General features: G+C 42.7%; 1 protein-coding gene across 3 annotated transcripts in view; it reads left to right on the top strand.

Moving 5' to 3' along the window:
- The window catches only part of LOC107149791 (dynamin binding protein), a 68,371-nt gene extending 55,513 nt beyond the window's left edge, over positions 1-12,858 (top strand). For all 3 annotated transcript variants that reach the window (XM_015494635.2, XM_015494636.2, XM_015494637.2), the window contains 8 exons: positions 774-904; positions 1,990-2,094; positions 4,526-4,654; positions 5,947-6,279; positions 6,654-6,833; positions 8,310-8,508; positions 9,995-10,539; positions 11,275-12,858. In XM_015494635.2, coding sequence (XP_015350121.1) covers positions 774-904; positions 1,990-2,094; positions 4,526-4,654; positions 5,947-6,279; positions 6,654-6,833; positions 8,310-8,508; positions 9,995-10,539; positions 11,275-11,460 — 1,808 coding nt within the window. In that variant the 3' untranslated portion in view covers positions 11,461-12,858. The remainder of the gene's footprint in view (positions 1-773; positions 905-1,989; positions 2,095-4,525; positions 4,655-5,946; positions 6,280-6,653; positions 6,834-8,309; positions 8,509-9,994; positions 10,540-11,274) is intronic.
- Positions 12,859-13,340: the final 482 nt, after the last annotated feature.

Genomic DNA, 13,340 nt, shown 5'->3' with positions numbered 1-13,340 from the left:
AGTTATCTAAAATTGTTCCCTCTTCTACCTCGGTCACATCAACCATATTCATATGTGATGCTGACTGGCTTTGAGAGCTCTCCACCATGGAGCCCTTTCTCTTGGTTCTGTCTCCTGATGTGATGTAGTCTTCGTTTTCTACAACAGTGTCCTTTCTACTCCCATCCAGTCTTTCCCCTGAAATCCTTCTGTTGGTATCTCTAGGCATTTCTGCAGATCGTGCCTGACATACGACACTGTTAATCAGGTAACTAATGTATACCATTTAACTATGTGAGATCACTGGATATAAAGATCTCATTTGTATATGAGACTATAATTTAGTGGAATTATAGGGCTCAAAATTGCTATTACTTTCTGCATTTTATTGCAGAGGAAAATGAGGCTCAAAAAAGTAAAACCACCTCCTTAAGGCCATACCTTGGTTAAGTGACAGAGCCAGGCACCAGATTCAGATATTTCCCTGACTCCAGCTTTTGGTTCTTTCCCTCGTCCCTCTGCCCCTCTCCTCTTCCTCTTGAGCTCTTCTCCCAGCTGCCCACAGCCTCTCTCTGCTGTTCTTCAGGTATTGAATCTGTTCATAAATGATTATTTGGATTAATATTTTGTCTACTCAGCTGTAAGCTCTTTGACAAACACTAGCTCCAGTTTGAGTTGTTATTTCCATCTTATATTAGTTTTGGGGAAAATGTGCATGTTTTCAGGTTGTTAGGTTCATTTAATCAGGCTCAGGAACGTGCTTTTTTGACTGACCGCCTTGACTCGACCCCTAGTGCTCAAGTACCGGAAGGGTGATGAAGATAGCCTCATGGAGAAAATTTCCAAGCTGAACATCCACTCCATTATCAAGAAATCCAACCGAGTCAGCAGTCACCTGAAGCACCTCACTGGCTTTGCTCCCCAGGTGAGATCCCTGCCCCTGAAGGCACAGTGCATCTGACAGCTTTTCAGGGCTCCATGGGGCAGCTGACTGCTGTCAATGGGTACAGTTCCCTTCTTGCTCCCTCCTCTGGTTTTGTAGCCAGTGGAAGCAGGGCCCCTGCAGCTACTGATGAAGTGAATCCAACCCCTCAACCCTCCATTTGTTCCTTGGTGCGCCACTTACAATATACACAAAGGCAAATTAGAAGGCCAGATCAGCTGGCATATAATAATTATTGTGGTTTTTAAAGCCTCTAAGGAACCTGTAATCTCTCTGGGGAGGCAAATCTAAAATTGTAGACATATTAAGCTACAAAGGATTCAAGAGATCACTTAGTTGGATACCCTGTGCTACCAATAAGAACACAAAAGGTAGGAGATTGCATGACTTGAAATGCAGTTTAGCAACAGTGCAGAGAGCAGATCTGAAGTCTCTAGTCTTCATTCTATTATATCAAATATTCAGGATAACAATTAGAAGAAAGTACAAGCCAGAAAATATTCACTTGCTAAGTTTTACACTTATCCCCCAATGTCAGTAATACTTTGAAAAACGAAAATTTCAACAAGTGAGCTTCTTCTTGGCCCAAAAGTTCATCTGAGCTTTAATGGGAGTGGGGCAGGTTTGACCTAGGGAGAGGACAGGGCCTACCAGGCAGGGAGAGCCCCTCAAGAAAAGGCCTTGGGTCAGCAGGTGTGGCAGGGCCAGGGGATGGTGAAGAGGGGAGGCTAGAGATAGGAGGGCCCATGTGTATTTTAGAGGTCTTTCAAGCCACACAGAGGTGTTTAAATTCACTTTAGTATGATTCAGGAGAACATTAAAGTCTTGATATTTATTTGTTTATTTTTTAGTTTTCAGCGGACACAACATCTTTGTTTTTGTATGTGGTGCCGAGGATCGAACCCGGGCCGCACGCATGCCAGGCGAGCGCGCTACCGCTTGAGCCACATCCCCAGCCCAAGTCTTAATATTTAAATGAAAGATGTGCCTAAGAAAGACAATTTTGACAGTAAGATAGACTGAGAGAAGGTCCCAATTTCCTAACAGCACTTGTTTATTTTGAACAGATAAAAGATGAAGTATTTGAAGAAACAGAAAAGAATTTCCGAATGCAAGAAAGATTGATTAAATCTTTTATTCGAGACCTCTCTCTCTACCTCCAGCATATCCGGGTAAGTATCAGCATCGCTCTAGTTAGAAATTCTGTCTACTTTCTTGTTCATGGAGCATATTGTTCAATGAAAGTTAAGAAATCTAGACTCACCATTTTGACATGATGTGCTTATTTTTAGTTGTTGATAGCACCATGTATAAATAAATAAAAGGTCTAAGAATTGAATCCAGTGCCTCACACTTGCCAGGCAAGTGTGCTACCTCTGAGCCCCAGCCCCAAGATGTGCTTTTCATTGGAAAGCCTGTAGGTTATTTAAAAATAATCCAATGTTTACAAGATCAGCACTGTTGCATTAATTTTATTTACTTTTATTGGTACATCATAATTATAAAATAGTAGGATTCTTTACAATATACTCATATGTGCACGTAACATATTTGGTCAGTTTTATTGCCTGGTACCTCCCCTTTCCCTCTTTTCTCTCCCCACTCGTCCCTTTTTTACTCTCTAGCATCCACTTATGAGAGAAAACATAATTTATGACTTCCTGAGTATGGCTTATTTTACTTAACATGGTGTTCTTTAGTTCCATCCATTTTCCTGTAGATGGATGATTTCATTTTTCATGGCTGTATAAAAATGCATTGGGTATATATACCAAATTTTCTTTATCCATCCGTATGTTGATGGGCATCTAGGCTGGATCCATAACTCAGCTATTATGGATTGTGTTGCTATAAAACATGGCTTCTTAGATTGGTGTCATGTAGAAAGGCCTTTCCTATCCCAAGATCAAAAAATATCTCCTGTGCTTTTTTGTGCCATTATTTTAAGTTTAAATCATTGATCTAGCTGGAATTTATTTTAGTTACAAGGTCTGATGTGGGCATCCAGCATTGTTTTCCAGATCTTTCATTTTTTATTGAGTGTGCCCACTGATCTGAAATAACTCCCTTTAGGTTTAAAAAAAAAAAAAATGTAATTAGGTCTAAACTAAGGCTTATAAAACTTTCCAGGACACATTAGCTTAAAGTGAGATTTGACAAGAACAATATTAGGGCAGCTACCAAGTATGTTCCCTTGCCTTACAGATTCTTGGGTTATTGCCCAATTTTGATGAGTCTATAGCAAATTCAAGCCTGAACCCCCAACTTAGAAGGCATTTTCATAGTAATGGATGATAATATTTTGAGGTAGAATAGCCATTCAGTGGACAGCACAATTTGGTTTTGACCACAATGGCAGAAATTGAAGAGAGAACATGTAAAACAATTTTGTCACTTACATAAAATGAAAAGTCCTGCCGAATAATAAAATTAGGTAGATTGGCTGATAGAGAGCCTGGAAGAACTAAAATTCATTGACCATATAATTTGGTATCTATATTGGCATATGGCCTGATATTTGGGGACTTTATAATACTTTTCTAAAAGAAAAAAGGACATCATGTTTTACATTAGTTCTGAATTGAAGAGGAATTAGGAGGATTCCCCCAGCAAAGTACTGGATTTATTTATGGGTATAGATATAGGACAAAAAGACAAAAGAACTAAAAAATATTATAAAATATCAAACCAATGTGTGAGTAATTGATAGGCTTTGATACTGATCAGTTTACTTTGTTTATCCCTGAAATACCCTCATGGAGTTGTTAGTACTTTTAGATTTTGAGTTAATTTAATAGGCATCCCTAAACATAATAAAGAAGGCAAAGCCAGGTATGGGAATGATGACCCACGCTTGTAATCTTAGCAGCTCGGGAGGCTGAGTCAGGAGGATCTCAAGTTTAAAGCTAGCCTCAGCAACTTAGTGAGGCCCTATCTCAAAATATAAGAGGGCTGGGGAGGTGGCTTAGTGGTTAAGCAGCCCTGTATTCAATCCCCAGTACCAAAAAATAAAAAAAATAAGAATTCAGAATGCAAAGCCCAACATTGTGCCAGGCAGTCAAAGAAAACTAGCCTTGGACTCAAACTGTCTTGACTTAGTGGGGAGGGAGATGGAGACAATTAGCAAGCATTCATATTTTTTGCAGCGACAGGAAGAAGCAGAGTGAAAATCATCAGAGGAATTGAAGTCAGAGTAGGGGAAGCAGGACAGAGGGGAGGGGAGGGGAGGTCCGGGCAGTCATTCCTGAGAAGGTGAAGCCGGAGCCAGGACTCCAGGAGGGGAGGTGATTGGTCATCAGTTCTGTAGGAATCATCTTGGTTCTAATTTTTATTTACTTTTTTGGTGAATTAAGAAAGCCTGTCATCTAGAGGGCACAGAAAAACGTTAGGCTCTTTAAACCTCGCCAGTTTTTCTGTAACCAGAAGTCTTAGCTTCTTTGTGTGCCCCATAAATGTTTATAAAATTATGCTCATTTCAAAGTTGAAATAGCATACTAGTGAAGAGAGTTTGCATGATGGAACCCTTTGTTTCAGACTTCTGTACAGGATGAGTGATGAAGGCTAGAAAATTCTGTGTATTCTTGTGTCTCTAACTGGCTCCAGGAATCAGCTTGTGTGAAAGTGGTGGCTGCCGTGAGCATGTGGGACCTGTGCATGGAGAGGGGACACCGCGACCTGGAGCAGTTTGAGAAGGTGCATCGCTACATCAGTGACCAGCTCTTTACAAATTTTGTAAGTGGCTCTATTCAGCCTATTTCTTGTAGCTGGGTCATCTCAAATGTCAGTTCATGCAACAGTTAATTCCGCCCATCAGTTATGTTCATATTAACTTTATATTCAGAATATGACCGAGTTTGGGGGACAGGTAGGGCCTGTGTGTATTCAATGGATTTTTTTTTTTTTGTGATCAAGTTAGTTTCAGAGGGCAAACTAGGAAAGGAAAATTAGGAAATTTAATCTGGCATTACTGGTAATTCTGATTAAAAGATAATTATTTCTAAATATTCCTTTCAAGTTAAAATGTTAACAAGTAGATCTTTATAAAGTATAAGCCATTTTCTGAAGAAAGGGCCAAATTGCTTGGGAACTTCTAAACAGATGTATATGGGATTAATTGCACATCACAGGTACAAAAAAAAAAAAGAATTGGGTGGGGGCTGGAGTTGTGGCTAGTGATGGAGTACTTGCCTGCAATGTGTGAGGCCCTGGGTTTGATCCTCAGCACCATGTAAAAATAAAGAAATAAAATAGAATAAAAGATCCATTGACAACTAAAAAAAGAATTGGGTGGGGTGAGTTTCTTGGAGTTCTCTGCATAGCTGAAGGAAAACAGGGAAGCACACTTGGGAAATTCACAGGTGTTCTAACAGTAAATTACTTTTAATGAGATGCTACTAAGTACCTTTTTATGTTCTTTTATCTGTTTAATACCCTATCCTCAATGTTTGTCCTTCTAAAAAGAAAAGAAAAATCATTTGAAAAGAAAAAACAGATATTACCAAGTAGTTATGTGAAAATTACTCTGCCCCACCCCACCCCCCCAAAAAAAAATCAAGCTGTATGAACAACACATAACAAATGTTATCCAGTAGACTATCAGGTCTCATTTAAAAAAATAAGTTGTAGAGAACACAATACCTTTATTTTATGTGTTTATGAGGATCAAACCCAGTCTCTCACATGTGCTAGGCAGATGCTTTACCACTGAGCCACATCCCCAGCCTATCACATCTCGTTTCTAATGCAAAAATATCCACGTGCAGTTTAGCATGCATCAACTGAGGAGCTAAAGTGGGATTAGCATCCTTTGCAAAAATACCTTGATGTTTGAGAGTTGTTGGTGATGTGTATGCTGAGATTTTATGGAATCTGTTAGTGGGGCCCAGCTGCAGGTCTGCGTGGGGTCAGCTTGTGTCCACTGTGGACAAAGCAGCTGGTACAGGCACGACAATGTCAGCCTCACAGGTGTTTTGGAGACTCGGAAAGAAAGGGTTCTGAACAATGTGCCTTTCTTGTCCCTACAGAAGGAGAGGACAGAGCGGCTTGTCATCTCTCCCTTGAATCAGTTACTGAGCATGTTTACAGGGCCCCACAAGTTGGTACAGAAGCGCTTTGACAAGCTTCTGGACTTCTACAACTGCACAGAACGGGCAGAGAAGTTAAAGGACAAGAAGACCCTGGAGGAGCTCCAGTCTGCCCGGAACAACTACGAGGCCTTGAATGCACAGCTGCTGGACGAGCTGCCCAAGTTCCAGCAGTACGCCCAGGGCCTCTTCACCAACTGCATCCATGGCTACGCCGAAGCCCACTGCGACTTTGTGCAACAGGCGCTGGAACAGTTGCAGCCGCTCCTTTCAGTGAGTCCCTTACCCTCTGTGGGAAAGCCATCTCTGAAGTTCTGGGGCTTTTCTGAGAGCGCACAGTGGGGTTTTTCAAAAGGTTATCCGAACTAGAGGGATTCAGTGTGACGTTCAGTCCAGCCCTTCAGAAATTCTTGATCTCTTGATGGTGCCCTGAATGAAACCTGGGGCTTTTAAAACTTTCTTCATCTTGAGCAATCCCCAGATGTGCTGCCACCCAGGCGGCGCTGCAGAGCACCTCCTCTTATGTTGTCTGCGGTTGGTAGCTCACACCGCAGCTTCCAGTTGGTTCTAAAGAGGCTCTGTTGATCCCAGGGATCTTTCCTCCCTATTCTCTCATTTCCTGTCTCATCTCTTTCCATCGACTCCAGTTACTCAAAGTTGCCGGCAGAGAGGGGAACCTGATCGCTATCTTCCATGAGGAGCACAGCAGGGTTATGCAGCAACTCCAGGTCTTCACCTTCTTCCCAGAGTCTCTCCCAGTTACCAAAAAGCCTTTTGAGAGGAAAACGACAGACCGCCAGTCAGCTCGAAAGCCCCTCCTGGGCCTGGTGAGTATGGACTGAGGTAGCACAGCCTTGGGGTTAAGAGTATGAACTCCAAATGGGCATCGTGGCAAACCCCTGCTATTCCAGCTACTCAGAAGGCTGAGGCAGAAGGATCACAAGTTCAAGGCCAGCTTGGGCAACTTAGTGAGACCCTGTCTCAAAATAACAATTTTTAAAAGGCTGGGGTAGCTCAGCAGTAGAGAGCTTGTCTAGCATGTGTGAGGCCCTGTATTCAATTCCTGGGACGGGGGTGGGGAGAATGGAGTGTGAACTCCAGAGCTGGACCACCTGGGTTCATCAGGATGGATGCTTACCCACTGTCCTTGAGCATGTTGCTTCTGTTCTAGGCCTTAGTTCCTCATCTCTAGACATTGATGATGACTGTACCTACATCATAGGGTTCTCACAGGCTAAAATGAGTTATTGGAAAGCACTTAGAAAATGCCTGGCATGCCGAATGAGGTGGTGCACACCTGTATTCCCAGTGGCTTGGGAGGCTGAGGCAGGAGGATTATGAGTTCAAAGCCAGCCTCAGCAATTTAGCAAGGCTAAGCAACTCAAGGAGGCCCTATCTCTAAATATATAAAAACGTACTGGGAATGTGGCTTAATGGGTTCAATCCCCAGTACCAAAAAAGAAAAGAAAATCCCTAGCATATAATAAGTGTTATGCAAGTATCATATCATCCTCCTCAGTGTTGGTGGACGTGGCTGTGTCTTTATAGGTGATTAGTTTATATTGGGCATCATCTGTCACTGGCTCATGCCTTCATTTTTCCTGAGCATCAGCACTGTGCCTCCTGGTACCTGATAATAGCCATCTGTAGTTTCCTCACACCTGATATGAATGTCAAGCTTGGCTCTTAGTGAAGTATTAATACATTGATTGAAGGGTATATTCTGCTAGGCCTGCCAATTTTTGATTGTGAGTTAGAAAGGTATTTTGGCCAGTTAATCACCAACTGCTTTTATAACTCAGTTCTTCCATATTTTAAACATTAGGGTAAGGAATAACAGATTATATGGGCTCATAATCTAAAAATATGCTGCTATGCCTTTGCTAATGATATTTTTGCTCTTTATAATCCCATAGATTTTTAGATTACCTTAAAAGGGAGAACCAAATTTATTATTACCTTTAGTTTTTCTTTTTATGACTGTTACTTGTTTTTGATGGTAAAGTCAAGATAGAGAAACTCAATTATTTAGATGCATCTAGCAAATTATAAGACAACCCAGTGATATTACTTAGGCATTTTGATTTTTTCTTAACTACAAAGGTGCCAAAGCATTACGAAGAGGCCATGAGTTTTGCCTAGCTACACGGGCTTACTCAGTTATGAAAGCATCTGATGGGGTGGTGAGCGGTTGATGGTTAGTGCCTCCCTTCTCAGACTCTGCAAGATGAGATTAAATATGGCTGCTAGGGTAATGGCCAGGCAGGGCTTCTTGTTGATGTGTCTCTTCTGTTGCCTTTCAGCCAAGTTACATGCTACAGTCAGAAGAACTCAGAGCCTCCCTGCTGGCAAGGTATCCCCCCGAGAAACTCTTCCAGGCAGAACGGAACTTCAATGCTGCTCAGGACTTGGATGTCTCACTTTTGGAAGGTGACCTGGTGGGTGTGATCAAAAAGAAAGACCCCATGGGCAGTCAGAACCGTTGGCTGATTGACAATGGAGGTAAGCATTTTGGATATCAGATGAAAGGAACTAAAGTAGGAAAACAACCCGAAAAGTCCTCTTCAGCTCTGGAGAATGTTCGTGTAGATCGTTACCAAAACAAAACCAACCTGTTTTGGTTCTGTTTTGACAAATTCCAGAAGAGGTTCCGTGACTTATCTTGCAAGATCTTGTCCAGACAGTGGGGCTACCTGGTGGAGCCCTGTTGCAAGCCTCAGGATAAGCTGCCTTCTCCACTTTCTGTAAATTTACCTTTGTGTGTAGATTAGAAACCTGTGGGTTTTGTTTACTTTTAAACTTTTTCTCCCAAAAAAAAAAAAAAAAAATGTTTTCTCCCTATAAACAATTTTACTTTATAACTATTTAGGAAATGACTTTTAAAACAACTCAAGGGGGTGGGGGGGGTTCAGAATTCAAATAAGATTACAAATAATAACATTAGTCTATCATCCTTTTTCCTTGATTCCAAAATCCAAAAAGCTTTGAAAAATAAAAGTATTTTTAGTAACTTTTTGCCAAATTCTGAACAAAGCAATGTGTGACTAATTATAATCCTAGTTTAACATTGTTGCTGTGGAGAGTTTAAGCATTGTGTGCCCTCTCGGACAGGAGGGCAGGCCCTTGTAAAAGTGATCTTATGCTGTACGTGTGCTCTGTGTATTTGAACTCCCGTGAACACCTTTCTACTGAACAATACTCACAGTATCCCAAATCATTTCTTTTTTTTTTTTTTTAAATGGTATTGGGGATTGAACTCAGGGGTGCTCTCTACTATATCCCCAGCCTTTTTTAGTTTTTTATTTTGAGGTAGTGTTTTGTTAAGTTGCTGAGGCTGGCTTCGAACTTGTAATGAGGTCTTGTATGAGGAGCTCCTCAACACAAGGATGGTCTTCAGATCCATCTTTGCCACACGTAGTATTATTGAACATACACTCTGCAGAGTCTTTTCCTTAGCCATGGTCTAGATGATCTACTAAATTCTTTGTATGCCCAGTCTCAAACATGTAGTTTTGTTTTTGGGTTTTTATGTTTTGTTTTGTGTGTGTGTGTGTGTTTGGTACAGGGGTTTTACCCAGGGGCACTTAACCACAGCCACATTCCCAGTCTTTTTTTTTTTTTTTTAATTGCTTAGGGCCTCACTAAGTTGCTGAGGCTGGTTTTGAACTCAGTCCTCCTGCTTCAGCCTCCCAAAAGCTGCTGGAATTATAGGCATGTGCCACCAAGCCCAGCATTTTTTAATTACTAGCCTCTCCATTGTCCACAGGCCTCCTATTACTCCTGTTATAAGATTGTGACAAGAATGAATTGACAGGTAGCCATAGCTTTTCATTCTATCCATGCCCCTTGGATCCTGGGATTGAATATTCTGGTCTGTTTTGTCACTAGGCATCTTATTTTGTTGCTACCATCAACCTAGCTTTTAAACCAGTTTCTCACTGTTGGTTCCCTGCTTTTTGCCTCCCTCTGCCTTCTGCTACATCTGCAGTCACCAAAGGCTTTGTGTACAGCTCCTTCTTGAGGCCGTACAATGCTCGACGCTCAGATGCCTCTGTGGGCAGCCACTCCTCCACTGAGTCAGAGCACAGTGGCTCCTCCCCAAGATTCCCACGACAGAATAGCAACAGCACCTTAACCTTCAACCCCAGCAGCATGGCCGTGTCCTTTACATCTGGGTCTTGCCCAAAGCAGCCTCAAGATGCATCTTTGTTGAAGGAGTATGACCAAGGAATTCTCAGTGCATCCTTGAACCTGAGCAGTCCAGAGAGTGGCCTTTCCAGGTGCCCTTCAGATCCAGACCCCACCTGCCAGCCCAGGCCAGGGGACTCTGTCGATGCGGCCAGAGATATAAACCAACCTGCTGCCGCCCTGAGGAGCTGCTGCCGAAGCTCAAGGCATCCAGAGGTGGTTGGTTCCTCTGTACCAGGACGAAATGGGCAAGGTAGAGACCTTGTAAAAGGATGTACACGAGCAGCCCAGGCTCTGGAAGATAGAAATGAAGAGCCAGAGAGCAGTGAGGCAAAGGGCAACCAGGTAAGTTACCCCAGTGGGAGTGGGCACAGGAGACGTGGAGGCAGAAGCCTGCCCAGACCTGGGGGTGATCCGAGAGCCCACAGATCTTACCCAGCTCGCAGGAACCTCTCTGCCTTACCACTGAGACCTTTTGTGATAGCAAAAGGGGTCCAGAGAGCGCCTGAGAACTATCACTGGGCAGTAAAAAGGTGTCCTGATGAAACCTTTTTTCACTCTTTCAGTTCTAAGCTCTTCCAGCTTACTAGTTGTTCTTATGTTGTATAAAGCTTGCTATTTAACCTACTTTTGTTTTTTTGGTTCAAAAAAAAAGTGTTTTATGTGTAGAATTTAGAAATGAAATTCCAGCACTACTTGAGTTTTTTTTCCTATGTTTGTAATGACCTGTCCCTGTCTTGTGAATTTGAGTAGAGCCTTTATATCTTGCACTTTTTAAACGCACTTTTTTTTTTTTTTTAAAGAAAAAAAAAAAAAAAGCTGTTTCAGATTCACAACTGGGAGATCTCTGGTTAAGTTCTTTGATTTTCTTTGAATCTGCCCTGTTCACTATGGGATCCTCCAGCCATGTATCTAAAGTTAAAAATTGAAGATTAAAAATTCAATTCTCTGTCTCACTGGCCACATTTAAGTGTTCAGTAGCCAAATGCAGCTACAGAAACACCCCTACCGCCCACCCCCAGCACGTTCCATGGACAGCACGCTCCATTTCTAACTCACACTCTTCCCCCCCCCGCACAGGTCTATTTTGCTGTCTACACCTTCAAGGCACGAAACCCAAATGAGTTGAGTGTGTCAGCCAATCAGAGACTCAGAATCCTGGAGTTCAAAGATGTCACAGGCAATACAGAGTGGTGGTTAGCTGAAATTAACGGGAAGAAAGGCTATGTCCCATCCAACTATATCCGCAAAGCCGAGTACACCTGATCCTGGTGTGCCTGCCGCTCAACCCTGCTGCCTTGGCTTTCAGTCTGCTGAAAGGTTCTGGTGGGCCGCCAAGAGGCACCTGCGCCCAAGACCCAGGCCCTGCCACATTGCTTAGCCATGACATGGTAGGGCACAAGACAAGTCTTGTTCTCCTTGATTGGGTTGTAAACCTTGATGCTCACTAGAATTTCTAGAGTTTGAAATGGACCCTGGGGCTTGCCAGTGATTCAGTGACCATGAGAAGAGAGGCAAGTGCAGGGGTCGGCCTTTGGAAGTGAGAAATTTCCAGTCAGAAGACCAGTGTTCTGTATATGCAGGAAGCTGTGCTGGCATCGGTTGTAACCTACTGAGTCTGGGGTGGCCCCGTGCTCCACGATCACCTGACCTGAAGCTGTGACTTGGATGAAGTAAAGCCAGGCTCTCTGAGCCCCTTTAGGTTGTGATTCTGCTGGTGGCAAGGAGCTTGTCAGGATTGCACAGAGCCTGGTGTTTCAACGCTTCCGAGACACCTCCAGTGTCTAGCACACATTTTCTGTCTCTCTTCATACACAAATACCCCCAATTTACAAAGCCGCTAAAATACAGTGTTTTATTTCACTGTGTTCCGAAATTGGTTATACAAAACTCAACCGCTTTCTTCTACCAATAAGTATTAAAGGTCTTTATTTTCCTTTCATTTGGAAGTTCCTCCCTTACTAGATGCATCTGTGTATGCCGTCTCGTGGCCACCTCTCCCTGTACTGAGTAACCGATAGAATTCTCTAGAATAACAGGGTCAGAGCTCCAGTCATCCATTAAAAGTATTGGTTCTATATTAATCTCAAACCAGTCAGGCCTGGTGGAAGATTAGGTGCCTTTTTCCTTCAAAGTACACTACCACCATTTGGTTATATCTGCAGATGCAGAAGACAGTCCATGGGACTTAGGAGTCAGGATACACGGTCCCAGAAGTAGCTCATCCTAGATTAGTTTCACCACTAACCTCCATACTTCAGAGACAATATTGAAAGTCAAACAGATTCCAAAGTGCCTGTCAAGACCCCCTGCCCACCCAGTCACAGGAAGATTCTTGCTAATCCCTTACCCTAATAATCTGTCCCTAAAAATCCTGTGTTAGCAGAGCTCCTGTACTTGAGATCTTCCCTAGATACGAAGCCTAGCTTGGAATTTGAAACTGAAATTTGTTTAAGAAAAGGAATTAAAAACAGCCTCACAGCCACTACTCCTCCAACCACACATTTGGCCTTAAAATCCTGGTGAATCAGGAAACCCCATGGACTCCTTGGCCACAGCATCTGCTGGTGTCGGGCAGTAATGCAAGGTCTCCTGTGAAGTGTTTATATTTGGAGATGTCTATATTTAAGTAGTTATTTTCTAAATAAAAGCTTTTCTAATGGCCATGAGTATGTTTTCTTGATTTCCTTCCATATTTAAGCTGAACATTTTTCTCAAGTTTATCTGGTCAAATAGTTCAACAATTTCCGTTGCTGCAGGTGGTTCCCTAAAGCCATCCTTTACTGTCAGCGCTAGCAGGATAGGAAAGCTGAAATCTCCAGCTGAAATCCTAAGGGATGAAATGTTTCTAATATTTCAGGTTTGGGTATACTAGATACAACAGAGATTAACAAGGTCACACAGTAGCAGTTCAGGCAAGGTTGGGGGCAGAGGAGGAGGAGTGGTAGCAGAGAGATTGAGGACAGAAGAGTGTCAACGCAATTGCCTCACTTGCTTTTCTTCCTTACAACCGGGAATTGAACCCAGGAGTCTTGTAAGCTAGACAAGCACTCCACCACTGAGCTGCATCCCCAGCCCTTTTTATTTTTTTGAGACAGGATCTCACTAAATTGGCCAGGCTGACCTTGAACTTGTGATCCTTCTGC

The sequence above is a fragment of the Marmota marmota genome, unplaced genomic scaffold (genome assembly GCF_001458135.2).
Source record: "Marmota marmota marmota unplaced genomic scaffold, marMar, whole genome shotgun sequence".
NCBI lineage: Eukaryota > Metazoa > Chordata > Mammalia > Rodentia > Sciuridae > Marmota > Marmota marmota.
Note: the sequence above shows the minus strand (reverse complement) of the source record. Positions and strands in the feature narration are given on the sequence as shown.